Genomic DNA, 20,351 nt, shown 5'->3' on the forward strand with positions numbered 1-20,351 from the left:
GGACCGGATTGGTTATAATGTAAGTACAATAGCAGAGAGTTGTAAAGATACTTGAAAAACAGATATTGTTTTAATTCTCTATATAACCCCTTTGTAAACCCTGTTCACCGAAGTCTATTTACGAACATACGTAAAGATATTACACATAAAAAATACACAGAAACATTGGAAATCAGTTTTTGGCAGACAATCACTTTTTGGCACAACACCGGTCTGCACTTTTCTGAAATATTATTATTACAAAAATAAAGTTTAAATTGTTTACGTGAAACTTTGCAACCATAAAAATTGAATTATATAAAATACATTGTTCTAATTTCTTGTTTACTATATACATTCCAGCTTGAATGACGATGACCGAATTTGTATAAATGTATGTTTTCCTAAATTAATGCCATTAAAGTTGTGCAAATTAAATAACTAATATTTATTGTCGAAATCACAAACTTCACTTTTTTACACATTATTTAAAAAGTGTCCCAACTCGGTTTTTTTTAAAATATAATCGTAATATGTGCCATTGTGGGATTTTATGCAAATCATTGTCTATGAAAATAACAAAGACTCCCTTAACATACATGTGTTCGTTATTTGGCCCTGAATGTTATATTAATCCTACTTCATCAAATTTCTGTTTTAAAAATAAATAAATAAATAAATAAATAAATAAATAAATAAATAAATAAATAAATAATAACCAGTGATCCTACACGATCAGGAGTTGATCAACCAAACGGGTCCCTTAAAGGTCCTATATTATGAATCATCATACTGCCTAGTAACCACCCAACAACCCATTAAATTGACCTATTTTAGCAATTATGCACTTTTTGCACCTTAAAATGTTGCATCTTTTTTATTTCATCACAGCAATTTTATACACACAAAACACTAGTTAAATATATTATCTTCACGTTGCATGGCAACCAGCAAGCAAAGAGGTAAAATGATCTGTTTTTCTTTTCTTTCTTTTTTTTATCCACCAACAACCCCCTATGAAAGCATCCTATTCTTTTATTTCCATAACAATAACATGTAATTTATATGGACAAACGCTGTATTAAACATAATATCATTGCCTAGCAACCACCTAGCAATGACCCATTTTTTGCAATAAGCCACCTACATCTTATGAAAGCATTGTTTCATTATAACTTCATGGCCGACAGCATGAAGCACTATACAAGCAGTTTGCCAAACATATGTTAGGAATTCTTTTTGGCCTATAGGGGGCTGCATAATATACTTTTATCGCTGACATCTTATCATCTTAGATATGCAGACACATAACAGACACAAATCTGTTACTATTATTGTTATGATATCGTTTGGTCCTTTGGCCTTTCTTCTCTCACACTTTCCATAATCTTCGCCTGCTGGTTGGTGAAGATGATGGCCATGTCCCCAAGTTTAACACTTCATGTTAATTTTAAAATGTAGTAAATGTGTAAACATGAGTGAAAACACAGCCACTCTTTGTGAAAAATATTGATGAACTGAAAATGCTTGTATTCTATATGAAACATTCTTTGTCTCTTTTTGTGTGTTTATATGTTAACAGCAATGAAAAGTAAAAACAATGTTTTATATAACAGTATTAAAGTGACCGTACAAGTTGCTATTTTCCACATTACTCCACATTATAGTTCAATTTTGAGAAAGAGTCATTAAGAAAGATCGACTAACCATTTGTCATTAAAACTGAACAGTAGTGGCAGCCTGGAAAGAAGGAAAATATAAAACTGTAGCATAACCCTGGCTTGAAGTAAATAACACAACGTCACATTAACCCAGCAGAAAGTTATTACCCAAGAGATGGGTTAAATAGGCAACCTCATCTGGGAATTGCTGTGATTACAACAATAAACTGCAGCAACAATTTGCGTATGTTAAACCGAGAGATGTTTAACCAAGCTGAGTTTTGCACAAAGCAGTCGATATAAATGTTAATGTATAAATTTGGCAAGTAGGGGATGAGGAGAAGGTTAAATGACTTTTCCCCGATTGGACTTTTTATAAGCATTTTCATACACGAACAGCCGGCTCTCCGGCTGGGTTATGATCTCGCGAGAGTTTAGTCTGACGACTTTATGAACTCAGAAACCTATCGGATCCAATCTAACATGCTGATGCAAAGACCGAGCGCTTTCATTGGCTGAAAGGATCGGTTGCGTAATCGTTCAAGAACTCTTAATTGGTCCGAATCGGTCGCGAGCGTATGCGCTGTCCAGGCTCTTGTCTGCAAGCTAGGGAATAACAGGTATGTATAGTTAGCTAATTGCGAACGTTTTAGTTTTAAATATTAGCCCTCAGGTCGAAATGGATGCTCTCCTCTCCCTGCTCTTCTTCTCAGAGGAAGAGGAGCTGTACATGTTGGACCGCATGGCTTACTTCATGTTTTTAATGGCAGCCTGCACTTTTATTACTTTGCTGTTTGAAAATGTTCCTTACGGGCGGTATGCTACAAGCAAGTATGGATTTCCAGTTAACGCCAGGTTCGCCTGGTTCGTCCAGGAGCTGCCAGCCTTACTGCTCCCTATGTGTCTGCTACTTTGGACATCTTCTTCCAAGACGTCTTTACTACCTAATCAGCTCCTCATTGCCATGTATTTCCTTCACTATGTCCAGAGGTAAGCAACCGTGGGCAGTCACGTTTATTTATTTATACAGTGTTATAAGCAGGCTTGCGCAAGGAGCAGTGCTTAAGTACCCCTTCAACTGGGCAAAGAAACGCCTGATTGATTATGCAACTCAGATACAGGAGATGTCAAAATGTGCACAGATGAATACATTTCAGTATAAACATGCCATTACTCAAAATAATGTGTTCTTGTTGTGTTTTTTCTTCTTCTTCTGCAGAGCCTGCATTTATCCATTTTTAATCAGAGGAGGGAAACCGACACCGTTCGCTTCATTCGCTCTGGCCTTTGTGTTCTGCTGCTATAATGGCTTCATGCAGATCAGGTACCTGAGCCATTATGCTGAGTACCCAGCATACTGGGTTACACATCCATGCTTCCTCATTGGTAGGTGTCCTGTTCCCTGACTGTTTGCAACAGGAATGTGAATTTTGTTGTGTGCAGAAGTTAAAATGTTGTACTGAGTGTAATTAGTATTTTATAAGTGTACATAGGGATGGGAATTGATAAGAATTGAGCTAATATCCATATCACTTATCAATTCCATCCCTTATTCATTCTCTTACCGATTCTCACTGGATCTTCCTTGAGAATCACCCCCATCGCTAAGCAGCATATCAAAGACATTAAAGTCATGCAAATTAATTGCATGTTGTCTGGTCAAATGTTTGTCCATGTTGGAGGTATTTCCCCCTCTTTGTTGTGATCAGTGTTGGGGTTGTTACTCTAAAAAAATAATTATCACACATATTACAAATAAAACATTTATTAAAAGTAATGCAGTACGTTGATTAATTACTCCCAGGATTCAGTAATTTGTCTGAAGCAGAATCAGAATACTTTATTAATCCCCAAGGAAAATTCTGTATTTAAGTTAAAAGTAAAGGACATAGAAATAAATAAGAAAAAAAGTTAAACTAAAGAGAAAAGACAGGAGCAACTATAACAGGCTGCATGCATGGTTGACGCATGCGCACTCAAGATGATTTGTTATCCTACTTGTTACATTACTTTCATGTTACTCTGTAAAATGACCCGTAACACATTGTTTCATAATTACCATTTAACAATATAAACCTGTAAGCTATAGTTTCACATACCGACAAAAACCCCTGTCCTAATGACAGGGGTTTTTGTCCTTGGTATTGCACAAAACAAAGATAAAAACCAACACAGCGACTTCAAAGCGATCTCCACTGTGATTTTACTGTAGAAACAGCGACTGCAGCCTGACTGCTCATCAATTTGTTACCAGTTGAAGTTCAAGGTCTGGTTGATGGGCTGGCGTCGGCATTCACTCAGCTTTCACTGTGGTTCTTGGCTAGCCAAGCGTCCTGGATGTAGTTTCCACTTTACAATTGCACTCTCATCCTCTTGTGCAATTAAAAAATAACCACGCTGTAGACTGCATCAGTTGGATTACATAGTATCAGTTTTAAGTAGGGGAAGGTGAGGCTCTGCTGATTGCATAGTCCTCTACATGCACTGTGTTGTGCTGAAAACTGTCCAGCAGAGCATCTGCTGGACAGTTTTCAAAAACCCATATAAAGCAACATATACACATGTGGCAGTATATCTGGGATAAGTCCAGCCATGTATCTATCCACCCATTTTCTGCTGCTTATCCGGGTCATGGAGGCAGCAGCCTAAGCAGACGAGCTAAGACCTGACTCACCCCTTCCTCCAGCTCATCTGGGAAGACTGGAGGCATTACTGAGCCAAAAAAAAATATCTGTGTTATCTAGTAGAATGGTTACGAGCTGTTCTGTTTCGGTATACACTGGAAGCCCAGATGTTCTTGTTTTACATGTTGAATGCCCATGTGGGCATTCTATGTGATCTGTGGGTATCAGGTGATTCGTCCACATGTATTTGAGTTTTTCTAAGTGAGTGAGAAAGATGTCATGTATAGTTGTTGGTGTTTGTACACACATAAAGGTTTTTGAAAGGTAGAATTATCAGATTTGTCAGTGGGGTGGCTGCATGCCAAATAACCCCAGGTTCAGTCATCAACTCATCAACGAGACTCAGAGATACAAGGTTACAAAGGTGCACTTTGCCCACAACAAAGTGACCTGTTGTGGGCACTTTGCCCTCTTTCTGTCTGAGAACCACAGCCGGAGTGTGAGCTATTTTTGAAAAGTCAGGAAATGATAGATGTGGGTGGATATTTGGAGAGCTGTACCTCACAGATGACAGTGATTACACAGTTTAATACATTCGCCAATTTGTGCACATTGTCTAAAGCATCATGTATGTATGTATTTTATTTATAACAACAGTTTCTCAACGCAGTTTTTCTTTTAAAACCTTCCCTTTTGTCCTGTTACAACTGGGAAAATATCGAGTCTGTATGTGACCCTAAGTTGGATTAGCAGGAAAACTTAAAATATGATATTTTAAGGTTGCTTTCGGAAGGAAACCAGGAGTATTCATCAAAATGTGGAAATGCTAAAAGAAAAAGAAACGCAAAGGTTTGCTCTCTGGCTTTTTGTCAGTACAGTCACTTGCTGAAACAGCTTTTGCTTTTGTCTCCAGGCTCGGTACTGTGGTTCGTCGGCTGGTTTATAAATGTACAATCTGACCACATCCTTAGGAACCTGAGAAAGCCCGGAGAGACTGGTTACAAGGTTCCCAAAGGTAAGAGCTTCAGTCAGACTCTGACATTTTATTTAGACTTGGGATTTTAAACTCATTTTAATCTCCAGTGGGTCAAACCAGTGAAACTCTTTCTGTCAGCGTAAAGGAGTTTAGGTACACATTTTGTCCCTGAGATAACTTCATAGGAAAAAGTGGTGTCGTTTCAAGGTTGTCTCAGTTCTTCTATCTGTTCTAGAAATGCTGTGTTGAAGAAATAATCTGTCAGCACTACTCAAGCTCAGTTTAAGCTGTAAGACATAAATGTTTAAAATTACATAAAGTTTGTCACCCAGACTGTCCTGTAATTGTACAGCAGAAAGTTTTGTTAATTCGCAATAAAATAGCCTTTTAAAAATTGTGGACTTGTTGTTAAAAAACAACCAAAAAAGTGTAGCGTCTGTGTTGAGGGGGAGAAAAAAAATGAAAATACAGTTCAAAATGTGTGCACTCCTTCATATTGTCCAAAACTGTCCATTGGGCCTAATTGGAGTCTGTGCCAGGCTGATTCTGGGCCCCAGGCCTAATGTTTGACACCTTTGATTTAGACTATTTAATTTTCTGTTCAGAAATAAATTCAACAGCAGGTGTCCAGTAATTAAGGATAAATCATTTCTGTAAGTGTAGTCTTAAGTTTTTGCATACTCAGCCTAAAGTAAGCAATGCAACATTTTTGTTAGTAATTTGATCATTAAACGACGAAAGAAAACAATATATAATGAAATCATTTCATTAGGTTTTCATTGTACTCTGTAAAGTAAGCTATAAAGAATGGGGCAATGTAATTTCTCTCAGTCCTGGGCGAACTGTACATCGATTGTGCTGGTAAACTTTATTTATTTATTTAAGAGCTTAACTCAGAACACTGTCACACCAAGTTTACCTTTTATACGTTGTGTATGCATGTAAAAACTGGCATATGCATACAGAATGTAGAGGGGGAAACTGATCAAATCGATTACGTATTTGTGAAACATAGTTTCAGGCAGAGGAGTAACTGAGGGGCCATGCTAAGATTAGTATAAAATAAATAAGCATGGTTTCCAATAAAGCTATTCTAGCAAATTCCAAAAATAAAAGTATACAGCTTGAAATAAGCATAAAATACTTTCATGAAATTCTGAGACAGGGCCTTCTTCAATTTTAGGATACAGTCCTTCCTTGTAAACGGTGCCGTTTTTACATTGTGGCGCTACTTATTCTTAGGTTTAGACTCTGAATGTTTTTGTTGCAGCACACGTGATGAGTGAGAAGGAAGTCACAAAACCTGCAATCACATAATGGCCCTCGACGCTGCGGTCTCTGTGTGCTAGATGCTAATTTTCCAGTGTGGTCTCATGATTATACAGATCACACTAAGCAGAATCACAGGTTGTCACTAGCTGTCTTTGCCTGGGCCTCTGTGAGCCCTTACATTACTGTATAAACAGCTCTTGCTGCACATCCTCTAATACGGTCCAACTTGTAGGACTTTTAGTGTGTTTGCTTTCACTGACACAAACATGGAAATCTTTTAAACCACACAGAGTTGACAGTAATTGTTAGACAGTTAGCCAGGCGTACAGTGGAAGATGTGTGTAAATGTGAAACCCTCACTTATTCAGTATTCAGGCTGTGTACATAATTCATCTTTATGAAGTGTTCATGTTATTTGAGACTAATGTGCTTTCAGATTGATGTATTTATAGTATTTGTTTACATTTTTAACATTGGAGTGTTTTAAGCACAGAAGGGTCAGTTGACAACACTACAAAAGCAAAACAAAAAAAAAAAAAAAAAAAAAATCACATTTCACATGGGATTTCTGAAACAAGCTGTTGGTGTTTTCACTTATTACTTTCAAGTCTCATTGAATATAACATGTTCATTTTGTAAACCACTGCCCCAGTTGGTTAGAAGGGAGGCTTAAATGCAGAGCATGCCTCAGGCTGGGTCAACCATGTGACTGAAAAGTCCGTAATGTAAGAACATATGATGACCTTTGGTTTCTCAGTCAGAGTTGCCTCTTGATCTGTGACAGACCAAGTTGCCAACAGCCAAAATATTCTGCACGGCTCTTCACTAACCACGATAAAGAGGCTGCAAAGGAGAAAACTGTTGTTACGTTCCCCTGAGGGGTCTAGGCGGTGAGGGGGAAGTAACAAAAGGTGTCCAGGTCAGAAAAAGGAGTCAAGGAGGCAAAAGGGTTAAATTAAAGAGTTTTATTAAAGTAGCTCAACTAAGAGAGATGGACAAGCCGCTATCACCATTTAAGAAAAACAAACAAAACTCAGGCGTTGGTCAATAAAGCAAAGTCAAAAGGAAAGCGCAGCTCACTAGCTGGAAACACCACAAAACACACACAGCTCACTAGCTGCAAACATCACAAAACACACACAGCTCACTAGCTGCAAACACCACACAAAATGGCACTCTGGCCCAGAGCTCACCTTTCCCTGGGCTTAAATCTCCTTGATTACTGACGAGAGTCAGCTGCACAAAAGGGAAAGGTGGCACCTCAGGCAGAAGAGGTAGTGTGACACGCCCACACAGGCACCTTCAGGAGGAGGCCCTGCTAGGGCCGTAACACCCCCTCCCATAAATACAAACCCGTGGTTTGTCAAATGATTATGATAACCAAAACAACTAATCAAGTCCGTAACCATCGCATCAACAAATCGCAGGCTTTCCACCTACCAAACCCCATAGCAACGGTTAGGCATTGCCTGCGGAAGCTGCCAACCCCATCTCAACGGGTTCAAAATACTGACTGAGGGTGGCCGCAGACCCTCAAAACAATGTCTCATGTGGTGGCTAGGGCTTTTTTGAGCCATCACATGTGGAGAACACAGCAGGCAGTCAGAAGACCTTACTGCAACAGTTTTCAGACGATTGCTCAGGTCACGGGTACAGGCATGTTTGTTAGTCAGGGGTGCAGGTCTGAGTGGTGGTGTTATACATGATCTGTCCACCTGCAGGTCATGTTGAGGAACGGGGACATTGTCAACCAGCAGCAGCTCAGGGTTAGTTGACCTCTCACACTGACTACATGACACGATTGAGCAATTATGCTCCAAGTGTAGCCTTTTACTAGGCCTGGCAACCTGGTCGGTTTGAGAACCACGACTAGCTTTTCTCAAAGCAGGCACTTGTTGCTTTGAGTCGGCTTTCCGTTTGAGTTTCAATTTTGAACAGTCAGCAATGAGGTGTCCAGGGTTGTGGCAGAAGAAACAAAGCTTTGTTTTGGGTCTCGAAACCACAACTTTTTCAGCCTTGTTAGCTGGCTCCCTCCTAGCTCTCCAAGATGTGTTACCGTGAGAAGGGATGTCACATTCCACCGCGTTTGTTTTAGGAGTTAGGGTAAACCCATCCGCCAGTATGGCAGCCTGCTGTAGAGTGGAAACCCTTTGCTCACTTAAATAACAAGAAATAGACTCAGGAACAGAGTTTTTAAAATCCTCCACAAGCATGAGCTCACGTAACGACCCCAAACTTTTAACCTGGCTTGCAGAGCACCACCTACCAAAAAGCTTTGCCTTCTCCCGAGCAAAGTCAAGGTAGCACTGACCCTGTGCCAACTCCAAACCTCGAAAGTTCTGCCTATAGGCCTCAGGCACAAGTTCATAGGCTTGGAGGACAGCACTTTTAATCTTTTCATAAACTAGGCTGTCCTGCATAGACAGACCAGAGCAAACTTCCTGAGCCTTACCTGTGAATTTACACAGCAACATCACCCCCCACACGTCTTCAGGCCACTGTAATGCAGTTGCTATGCTTTCAAATACACTGAAGAAGCTCTCAACACTGGATTCACAGAAAACGGGAACCAGGTGGATGTTATTGCCCACAAACGAGCTTCTAGACACCTGTTCACCAACAGATGTAGGCCCAGTGCTCGTCAGCTCCAGCTGATTCAACTGGAACGCCATTTCAGCCTGAAGAAAACCACCACACACCTGTGCCAGTTCTCACAGGCTAGCCAACAATTAATGGTAACCAAACAACTTACTCTTCTTGACCAACTTACCTTTTGCTACACACACATTAACAAATACAACCTACCCAGTTCCTAAGCACAGCAAACTTTACCTACCTATCTTCTGGAGCGTGCTGGGCTCGAGGCAACTTGAAAGGCAGAACTTCAGCGACCGGAGCCCTGAATTGCCTACCCCCAACAGGGAACTAATCCCCGCCCAGGATTACTCCGAAAATAAAAAAGGCAAAACAAAAAAAGAGTGCCCGAAGGAAGAACTTTATAAGCTCAGCTGGACACTCACCTAACTAAACTGGGAAGTTGAATCTCCAAAGGTAAAAAACAGCCAGATAATCAAAAACCAATTCCAACTCAAAACTCCCTTTTCAACGATCCCGGACGAGCCCCCACTTGTTACGTTCCCCTGAGGGGTCTAGGCGGTGAGGGGGAAGTAACAAAAGGTGTCCAGGTCAGAAAAAGGAGTCAAGGAGGCAAAAGGGTTAAATTAAAGAGTTTTATTAAAGTAGCTCAACTAAGAGAGACGGACAAGCCGCTATCACCATTTAAGAAAAACAAACAACTCAGGCGTTGGTCAATAAAGCAAAGTCAAAAGGAAAGCGCAGCTCACTAGCTGGAAACACCACAACACACACATAGCTCACTAGCTGCAAACATCACAAAACACACACAGCTCACTAGCTGCAAACACCACACAAAATGGCACTCTGGCCCAGAGCTCACCTTTCCCTGGGCTTAAATCTCCTTGATTACTGACGAGAGTCAGCTGCACAAAAGGGAAAGGTGGCACCTCAGGCAGAAGAGGTAGTGTGACACGCCCACACAGGCACCTTCAGGAGGAGGCCCTGCTAGGGCCGTAACACTGTTCACTTGTCATTCTGCAGCTTTTTGCCATTCACTCTGCAGCCCGTCACCTCCCTCAGCTCCTCAGGCCCGATTCAGCTACTCTGATCTAGGGCTGCTCGATTATGGCAAAAATGATAATCACGATTATTTTTACTGAAATTGAGATCTCGATTATTTGACGATATTTATTTAACCCTTTAAGACCTACTATAGAACCAAGTCCGCCAGAGCTTATATTATTTTTTTACATGTTGTAGTGCCATTTGTGGGAGCATTTCAAGTTGCTATACAACTGTTATAGCCCATAAACGGGCGATCGTGGCTTAAGAGTTGGGAGTTCGCCTTGTAATCGGAAGGTTGCCGGTTCGAGCCCCGGCTTGGACAGTCTCGGTCGTTGTGTCCTTGGGCAAGACACTTCACCCGTTGCCTACTGGTGGTGGTCAGAGGGCCCGGTGGCGCCAGTGTCCGGCAGCCTCGCCTCTGTCAGTGCGCCCCAGGGTGGCTGTGGCTACAATGTAGCTTGCCATCACCAGTGTGTGAATGTGTGTGTGTGTGAATGGGTGGATGACTGGATATGTAAAGCGCTTTGGGGTCCTTAGGGACTAGAAAAGCGCTATATAAATACAGGCCATTTACCATATTTTAATAATATGTATGCATTAAGTCCATAGTAACTACATTAATTGCAAAAAAGTGCAATAAACTACAAAAAAATTGAAAATCGTTTTTGTTTTGTTTACATATATTTCTACTTGGAGAAATTTAAGAGGTTTATCCCTCAAAACTTTAAATACAATAAAGTTGCAAAAAATAGTTTACAACAACAGGAAATTTATTTTGAGTGTCTTCATAGTTTTATTTTGGAGATACACCAATTTTTATTGCAGGAAAAACGAAAAAACAATCCTATGATGCAAATTTGCAAAGAAAACAGCAGGTGCATCAAAATAAACTATTTCCAGCAGTGCAACTCGAGTTCTAAGCATCCCAGCAACTATTCAGAAAAGTCAAACATGACCAGTATAGGCTTTTAAGGCCTACAAGTAAAAAACTACATTTCCGCGAAAATGACGTCAGTTCCGGTTTCAGCCAGGAAATGGCGGACATGCGATAGTTCGCGCTGACGTCTGTTTCAATGTGGGAAGTGTTACGAACAGCTGATCGGATCGGCAAAGCGTGTTTCTGGAATATTATGTTTTTGTTCCTGCAAGCGCTTTTTATGCAATTTTTGTAAAGCTTTATGTGGAAGGAAACCGTGACCGAGGACAAGCTGATGGCATCAGATGTAAGTACAACTCCTCTGGTTTCATATGCAAAATAAATTATTGCGCTAGCTTACACGGTCCAGGTTCTACAGGGATTTAAAAATAGTTACACAAAACGGAGCGTGCTGCTCTGACCGGCTTTAAAGGGTTAACAATGACTTTAAAAAAATAATATAAAATAGTGTGCAACACCACTGAAGTTTTTTTTTTTTACCTCTCTTTTCAACCAACGGCAGTCACTCTCCTCTCCAAATAACTTCTGCTTAGCTTTCCGAGCTTCCCTCGGGTCCTCTTAATCAGCGGTCTCCAACCTTTTTTGCGCCACGGACCGGTTTATGCCCGACAATATTTTCACGGACCGGCCTTTAAGGTGTCGCGGATAAATGAGGGAGGGGCTAATAATCGGCTCAGTCATTTTTAATGATCGTTGAAAGCCCAGATCGTAATCGTGATTAAAATTCGATTAATTGAGCAGCCCTACTCTGATCTGGACTTCACTCTTTACTTTCTACAGCAGGGGTCGGCAACCTTTCTGATGGCAAGTGCCATTTAAAATTTCCTCAGAGGTCAGTGTGCCATCCATATGATTGCATTAGCAATAAATTGAATAACGCTCTATATTAACAGTTACACACTATATAGAGCCACTTTATAGGATTATATTTGTTCGTAGATGTTGGCAGCTGTCAGCGAATAGTTCTCAGCTATTTTGAAACAAAAAAAGACTTTTTATCCATAACAGCAAATGAACTGAACAACAGAAAATACAAATGCTATTTATGGTCTCCTCACAACAATGATAAGAAAAATAAACTGGGCCAATATGGCATGTTTGTTAATACAGAGTCACACATGTTAATGTGATCTCTGGTCTCCCACTCAGAGACTCGGGTCTCCGAGGGTCCAGCATTCAGACCTGAGGACTCTCTTCATGTGAGAGAAAATCTGCTCACACAGATATGTAGAGCCAAATACTGTCAATAAGGCCTCTGCAATGTTCTGAAGACAGTTAACCTTGTCAGATAGTGATGTCCAGCAGGTGAAAATCCAGCTCCATGAACACACACAGCTGTGGATTCCAGCTGCTTCGATGTTGCATTAACTGGCATTAACTCAGTTAATGCGAGACAAATCGAGCTGCTCATTAAAGATTTCTGGTTTGATCAGAAAATAGAACATTGGTCCAAACACCTGAAAGTCCCAAAATGCATTGTGTCTCGAGTCTATGTATGTATCAGAGTATTTCCGTGGTGCTGATGCTGTGCTGAGCGGAAAGCTCCAGAAACCTTTGAAGTGTCGGAATGTGGAAAGCCAACAGCGTCCCTCTCACCAGTAGGCTAAGTTATTTTTAGCCAATTACAAGTTGAATCTGGTAGTTGGGTTTTTAGCTAAGATACCGTCATTAAGAAGAGGCACAACTAATGTGTCTATGAGAGCTAATTTGCGATGTGCACTGGTGGCGCGACCATTTATTTTTTTTGATGCACCTTCTCAGATTAACTCACTGCGTGTCGTGCCCAGGGCTGGACTGGGACAAAAAATTGACCCGGGCATTTTGACTAGAGACCGGCCCCCCAGGTATTAAAGCCATAAAGCCTTTGAATGAAAACAAACGCTGTTGTGACAGTGATGTACAATGTTGTTGGTATATGTATGATTTCTATACATTTTACATCAGATAAAAACTTTCATTGTAAGCTTCAGATAATTTAATAACAGCCAGACATTTTAAATGAGAATAAGAAAGTATTTCTTTGTGCCCCCCTTTCCCTGTTAATGCCCTACCTGCCCTCCTGGCAAAACTTTGCTAGACCTGCCCCTGTACAGTTACCAGCTGTCAGCTACTTAGAAAAGGATCCTGGTGTTATTTGTCTCTCAGAAACAGTTCATAACTTCCCTTCAACTCATCCATGTCACCTAAAAGGTAAACCTGTTTCTCCATCACCTGTTCAGCTCTGATGATTCAGTAAGGACATCTCCTGGTTTCATCTTCATGTTTCCCTCTCACCACACATCCAAACAGACATCATGACCAGCAGCTTTACAGCTGTGGCTCCAGCAAACATCAGCTGATACTAGAAATTAATATTAAATAAATTTAACAACAGCTGATCAAGCTTAAACGTGCTGCTGTTGTTTAGCGCGACATCCACTGGTTTCCTCTTTCTGGCGCAAAGTGGGCGATAAACAAACAAGAGAGACGATCAGCTGATCATTGATCAGTTTCATGATTGAAGTAGAAACAGGAGAGAGAGGGGGGAGAATGAGAGAAGAAGAGGCAGCTGTGCAGCAAAGACAGAATAAATCCAGCTTTGTGTCTTTTTCCATCCTAGACATCTCAGCTCAACACGAAACACGTAATAATGTCTCTGAATACGGGATGATTCCGTTTGTACGGGGCGGGTGGCAACTCTACTAGCTGACCTTATGGATAAAATAAAGTTCACTATCAGTAACATCATAGCACCACCCAGCTGTATAGAAACTCCGTCATGCTAGTTAGCACGCAGTACGAGTTATTGTAACTGACTGTAAAAAGTCAGCATAACGAAAATAAACTCCACCTAAACTTGGTTTATATCTGACCCAGATAGACTGCAGGTCATAACTTCTTACCTGAAGTTCAGTTCACCTGACACTCGGACTGGCGGCCGCCTCGGGTCTCTCCTCCTCCTGTCTCCCCTCTCCCTCATCCACCTGCTGGCCTCCACCACTTGTTAATTTTACTGAATCTGCGGAAGCTCCGCCATAGCCACCACCAAACAACTGAGTTATTTTTACACACCGACCAGTATCTAGCCAATCCACCACCTTTCATTGTTTATACCGTTCCAAAAAAAATAAATCATCGGCCCACCGAGCAAATGTCTGGTATGCCCGTCCAGCTATGGTGCCATCAGTTAACCCTGCCTAGGGTTGCCGACCCCTGTTCTACAGACTCGACTCTGTTTAGTTCAGCTATGGTTCACTTGCTGCTCTACACAGGCAGCAACTCGTCTAATTCTCCACACATCTGTTATCCAACACCCTGGATCAGAATTCCATCCCAGATCCATTCAAACCCTGTGATAATTACTAATCTTTTATCTAACGACAGTGCCTTATATATTGAGCTATCTAGCTAGATCTGGGTCATGCTATACAGCCTTCATGTTGTTAGGCAGTCAGGACTGCAGCATTTAACACTGAGTGTCAAAATGATGGTTGGTGGTTCTCCGTACAAATGGTCGATAAATGTTTTGTTTGTTTCGGTGTTTTTGGGAGGGGAATGCAACACATCAACGTTCTCTGATGAGTAAACCCATTTTAGGAAGAGTTTGCTGTGCAGCCCGCCCCAGCTTGGCTAAAACAGACCTAACAACTGAAACATGAGTGGATTTATGGTTTGGTTTTGGTTTTTTTAAGTGTGTGTGTGACCTTGTACTGCATTTAACTGGCTGAGCACTGTATAAGATGTGACGTGTAAGGAGGGGGTTGGGTAAACAAGGCATTGGTTCACGTCCAAATTCCTTTTGCAAAACAGGCTGTACGGTGGGTACATGGAATCAAACTGTTTTCTCTGAAAAATCCAAACCATAAGTTGGCTTCTACCTCTGTTAAATAAATCTGTAATCATAACGGGTTCACAAAGTGAGCGGCTCCCCTGACTGGGAGCGTAGTCACAACAAAAGCACCTTGAGCCTGAACTTGCACTGAACCTGTTGAAACAATCCTTCCCTGAACCTTAAAGAAAATAGAGCAGAGAAGGCAAGGTGTGAGGAAGCTGTGAGCTTTGTTGCTCCAGATCAACCTACAGGCACGTCTGGAATCCCCTCAGCCAAGAATCTGCTATTTTCACATAAAGGGTAGCAGCACTGCTGAGCACATAGCCTGCAGTCGCATACTGAGTGCTCAGCCATGTATGTGTGGTATGAAGCCAGCTCTGTGAATGCCCTTTGCATTTTGTAACTGCATGTTGCCTCCAAATAAGATTCACAGGCAGTGGAAATGTCACCACTTCTTCAGCTTAGTATCAAATTGTATTCTGCAAAAAGTCACTGGATTTTATTTCCCTCAACATTAAAATGTTTGGGTTATTTTTGCATCAGTGAGCACATCAAAGGAGAAACCCACCTGCTCTAATGTCGCTGTCTTCCACCCACAGGCGGCATGTTCGAGTACGTGTCTGGGGCCAACTTCTTGGGCGAGATAACAGAGTGGGCTGGCTTCACTCTGGCTGGTCACTCTGTTCACAGTGCAGCCTTCGCCATCTTTACCGCAGTGGTCCTCGCTAGCAGAGCTGTGGCCCACCACAAGTAAGAACAAAAACAGGCAGCGTTCTCACACTCGGAGCAATTTTCCTGGAGTGTGCACACTGTACATTTTAAACAAAATTCAGAATTAACACAGGAAAATTTCTTGTTCCTTTGTTCTTGCTCTGCAGATGGTACCTTGCCAAGTTTGAGGACTACCCTAAAAGCAGGAAGGTGTTGATTCCCTTTCTGTTCTAGAAAGCTGGACACCTCGAAAGGTAATGTGTTCTCCTGCAACGGCGAAGAACATTCCTGTGATCATTTGCCTAATTTAGAAATTCTCTAATGTAGCAACAAACCTTGAACACAGCTTATTTTTTTTCCACTGAAAACAAGCGCACTCTTGGTGTGAAGAAGCAATTGTTAAAAGTCACCATCTCAGAAAGGTTTTTATCATTTGTTACGTTGGTAATAACATCACAAAGCACCAAGGAACCTCAACAAGCATGGACTGAATGTGCTGGAGGTGTTGCGTTTGCAGGAGAGGTGGCATTCAGCTCTCCTCCAGAGGAAATAAAGGTTGTGAATGGAGTAGCTCCATGGTAATATACGGGATTTATGACAGTCTACATCAGCAGTAAACAGCTTTAAGACTCTCCTCCTGCTCTGCATATTCTCCCAGTTGGAACATAAAGTTGGAAATGCAAAGCAGACATTTAAAATGGTCATTTTATCCTCAAGATTCAGCTGTTGCAAATCTTTTTAATGTCGATTCACATCAAATAGACGAGTTCTGAATCACGTAGAACGTGTTTTCTACTGGATTTTGCTCTGGGTGTCATCTACTGACCTCGTCATCTCAAAGTCCTGAAAGAGAAGCAACTTTGTGAATGTAACTGCATATCTGGACTCAAAAAAAGACTGGTCTGCAAAATTAGAATAGGAATGAAACATTATATATTAAACAAAAGTGGGAATCTGAATTATGTCAGAGGATGACTGGCGATCCGTTTGTCTCTCATAGCATAATTCCACCAGCTCTAGACGATGGAGAGAATATGGCTGGAAAAATGTGATTAGGTTCTTTATTACACCTTATATCAAAAGCAAGCAGCTGAAAACACCCCAACAATGCTGGAGATTATGTGGAGACTGGGACGCCAATCATTCTCATGTGTTTTGGAAGTGTAAAAATAGCAAACCTTACTGGGAAAGCATGTCATGTGAGGCACGAGTATTGTATTTTGGAATATGGGAAAATGTAAGAAAGGAGGACCATTACTTGTTTAAAATTATGTTGTTGTCAAGCAAAAAGATAATAACAAAAAACTGGCTGAAAAGTGACCCTTTAAAATTGGAAGAATGGACTGATGTAATTGAGGATAGATATAGATAGATCTCTAGAGATAGAGATGACCTACACTTTGAGACTGAAATCTGATAAACTGTGGACAAAATGGATAGCCTATAAGACTCACTCAACCCCATAAGGCAGGGACCTCTCCTCTGAGGGTTTTTTTTTTTTTTTTTTTTCTTTCCTCTTCTTAATTCAAACAGCTTTTGGTTCTTGGTCCTTTGAGGCATAGGCGGACGGCCAGACCCTGAGAGAATGGGGTCCTGCTAATACCCGCTCCGGGTTCAAATATGTTATGATTGTGAATGGAACTGGACCTGTCGGGGAGAGGACCAGACTTCGGGCCCTGTCTGGCAGCCTTCATATGGATGTAAGAGTCTGGGTGGATGGTGTTTTTGGGACGGGATTGATAAGACAGTACTTCTCTATACATATGTGTATAATTATTCTTTGTTTTCTTCACCCCACAGATTAGGTGCGCTTTATTCCTTTTAGTTTGTTTCTTTTGTGTTCTTTTTTTCGTATTTTTTGTTTGCATGTACTACAAAGTTGGAAAAATGTACAAAGTAAAAAAAAAAAAAAAAAAAAAAAGACTGAGACTTGCATCAGGCCTGTCCCCCACTCGTGGACTGCGGGGACAGAGAATGAAGATCAAGCACAGGCGTCAATAAGTCACCCATGCCTGAAATTAGAAAATAAGAGTTGCCCCAAAACATGCCCCATGCTGGGAGTTTCTCAGAGAGATGGTGAAGAAGTGGAGAAGAAATTAGAGAAAAATATTGGCCTGGTGAAAGCAGGAGGACAACGCGTGCTGAATGAATAAAGCTGTGCGAGATGTGTTTTTGAAGGGACGGAGAAAAACTGGAAGTAAAGACAGGAACAGGAAATATTGGACTTGTCTCTTTCGCTCCATTACGGTTTCATTTTTGTTACTGTGAGTCATAATCTTGTCAGTGTAAGTTAAGACTTTTCTTAAATCATGTCATGGTTTGTTGGTACTCAGGTGCCCTTTTTTTGGGTGGGTTTTAAAAATGACTTTTTATTCAAAAGAAGTGCAGTTATCTTTAAAGTTTGCTCACTCATTTTCTGATGAAGTCCTTTTCCTGTCACAACTGAGGTCATGTCTTTAGGAATTTGATAAAGGGATTTTTACACTTTGTCACCAATAAATACTTTGACTGCTGCGTCTGAGTGTGATGATAAATGATGGCTGCTTTGCAGAGAGACGTCCTTCGTGCCCCCACCTTCTCTCTCTTTTTTCCAGGGTGTTTTTTTTTTTTCTAGTTGTGCATCCTCTGTCTGGGCTCCTTGTAATTGCATCACTATATTACACAGACACTATTTACAACTGAGTGTGCCATTTGCCTGTAATACCATTCATCTTCATGCACTGTGTAATGGCTTGTTGGTCCCAAACTTAGACACACAGGCTCTGGATACAAGTAATATTTAATATACGCATGCTATATAATTTAATGTAACGTGGAAAAGCAACAACTAAGCAGCATTAACAACCTTCAGCCTTTAAGACTGCTGCATGCGAACAAACACACGTCTGTGGTAGGAAAGTAAAATAACAAGCCACTGCTGCATGTTCTGCCCGTCTTGCAAGCCATAGACTGTATATAAAAGATGGACACCGCTTTCCGATGTGAAAAGTAAAGCCAGCCTGGAAATCTACTTTCAAGATTTATTGAAAACAATAAGATGTTCATTTTGTAAACTGTGGACCCAATAAGAGGGAAATAAGGATAAAGCATGAAATGTTTATGACTGGATCAACCTTGTGATTGACAAGTCACTATTGTCGCCTCTGTCAGTGCACCCCAGGGTGGCTGTGGCTACAATGTAGCTTGCCATCACCAGTGTGTGAATGGGTAGATGACTGAACGTGTAAAGCGCTATACAAATACAGGCCATTTATTGTATGAGTGGCCATTGGAAGCAACAGTGAAAATGACGAAGGGTTCAAAACAGTCAAGTCCAGTTGATAAGTTAGCGATCCACCCTCTTCTTCAAATATGGCCACTGCTGGCTATAAAAGGGGGAAAACCAACATGGCAACATGGAGTCCTAAGCCAGCCGGTAATGTGATAGCTGCTTTAGTTATTTATTTGTTTATTTATGGCTCCAGTCTTGCCTCCCATGGATAGGACTAGACTTTGTACAAAATATTATCTCAAAAAGTCTGAAATTAAAGGAAACATGAAGTCCTAGTCTTAGATTCCGTGTAAAATTTCTGTGTAACAGTGCAGGTGAACTTTATAATATATAAAGTTTTTGTTTTATGTCAAATTGTTTAACATTAACTTTAACAGAAATATTCAGTTTATTGTCATGCATGAAGAAAAACAGCGTACTTGGTGTTGCACTGATTTCTGCCCTGTCATAACTATCAGTATGATCTCTTGGTCTTCCTTTGTGTTTACTGAGGTCTTAAAATCCCTTGGTTATGATTTTGTAAATGGTGCAGGATCCCTCCTTTGCACCCAGAATGCAGGCGATGGACAGCAGTTTGAAGATGTTCTCTTTACCTGTAGATGGCGCATATTAACACACCTACACCTCCTAGGTTTAAACTCTTTTAACCCCCCCATCTTGCATTCAGGTGGTACAGTTTGGACTGTACCACTGCATATAAAGTCGATGGCCCAGATTTGCAGTTTTGAACCTGCTCTGCGGTTAGATGATAATCAGTGGGTTCATTCTAATGATGTCCTTGTTATTACTGTACCTAACTGCACAGTGGGGGCAACGCACCACAGGCAATATGCTCACATGTAGAAACAGTGTAATGGCTGCCGACATTGTAAGCGCAGCTTCCCACTAATGTGGGTTAAATATCTGGAACATACTGCAGCCTCATTACTATTCAAGCCACATGCAGCCTCAGACAACTGCCTGCTTCCTTAATATTATCTCCTATTACTGTTCTGCCTGTGAGCATATTAGTGGCTTCTCCAGCTTCTCCTGTGTTGTTGTTTCTGTGCGTGTGTGTGTTCGTGTGCATCTTTTAGGTGTCTGTCAGCTACGGTCCAGTCGTCACCAATGTTGTAATCCCATAAAAGCTGACAATGAGGCAAACCAGCCTTGAAACGACACGCACGCTGAGACATAGTCGGTGTCGGCGCTCGGCTCGAGCTGAGTCCATGACATGAGAGATGAGAGGAATAACCTATTCAGTGTGCTTTGTCAGTGCCCGTGTTTCATGCAGTGTAAAATGGAAAAGATAGGAAGAAGAGATTGGCTTTCTGCAGGCGTACAGTGGGAGTAAGCATCTGTGTGTGTGCCCGAGTGTGTTTTATGGCGAGCTGCATATCCTAGCCGACACATAGTTTGCTCTAGGGGGGAGTTTCTTTGGCTATGTCACATGCTGCACGTGAGTAGCAGAGGTTGGGGGCAGGCATT

At 41.2% G+C, this 20,351-nt stretch overlaps 1 protein-coding gene across 1 annotated transcript; it reads left to right on the forward strand.

Annotated features, from left to right (window-relative positions):
• The first annotated feature begins 2,195 nt into the window (after window positions 1-2,195).
• Window positions 2,196-18,127, forward strand: srd5a1 (steroid-5-alpha-reductase, alpha polypeptide 1 (3-oxo-5 alpha-steroid delta 4-dehydrogenase alpha 1)). Its single transcript, XM_085446034.1, has 5 exons — window positions 2,196-2,630; window positions 2,860-3,026; window positions 5,178-5,279; window positions 15,502-15,652; window positions 15,781-18,127. Exons 1-5 carry the CDS (start codon window positions 2,320-2,322, stop codon window positions 15,845-15,847), a joined length of 798 nt encoding a protein of 265 aa, XP_085302160.1. The 5' UTR covers window positions 2,196-2,319; the 3' UTR covers window positions 15,848-18,127.
• The last annotated feature ends 2,224 nt before the right edge of the window (window positions 18,128-20,351 follow it).

The sequence above is a fragment of the Copadichromis virginalis genome, linkage group LG22, assembly GCF_057382275.1.
Source record: "Copadichromis virginalis isolate Kocher_CV1m ecotype Utaka linkage group LG22, C_Virginalis_male_GT1.1, whole genome shotgun sequence".
Taxonomy (NCBI): Eukaryota; Metazoa; Chordata; class Actinopteri; order Cichliformes; family Cichlidae; genus Copadichromis; species Copadichromis virginalis.

Coding starts and splice junctions, on each gene's coding strand:
- srd5a1 (XM_085446034.1), top strand. CDS start 2,320: ATGGATGCTCTCCTCTCCCTGCTCTTCTTCTCAGAGGAAGAGGAGCTG. Junction 2,631..2,859: donor TTCCTTCACTATGTCCAGAG/GTAAGCAACCGT, acceptor CTTCTTCTGCAG/AGCCTGCATTTATCCATTTT. Junction 15,653..15,780: donor AGAGCTGTGGCCCACCACAA/GTAAGAACAAAA, acceptor CTTGCTCTGCAG/ATGGTACCTTGCCAAGTTTG.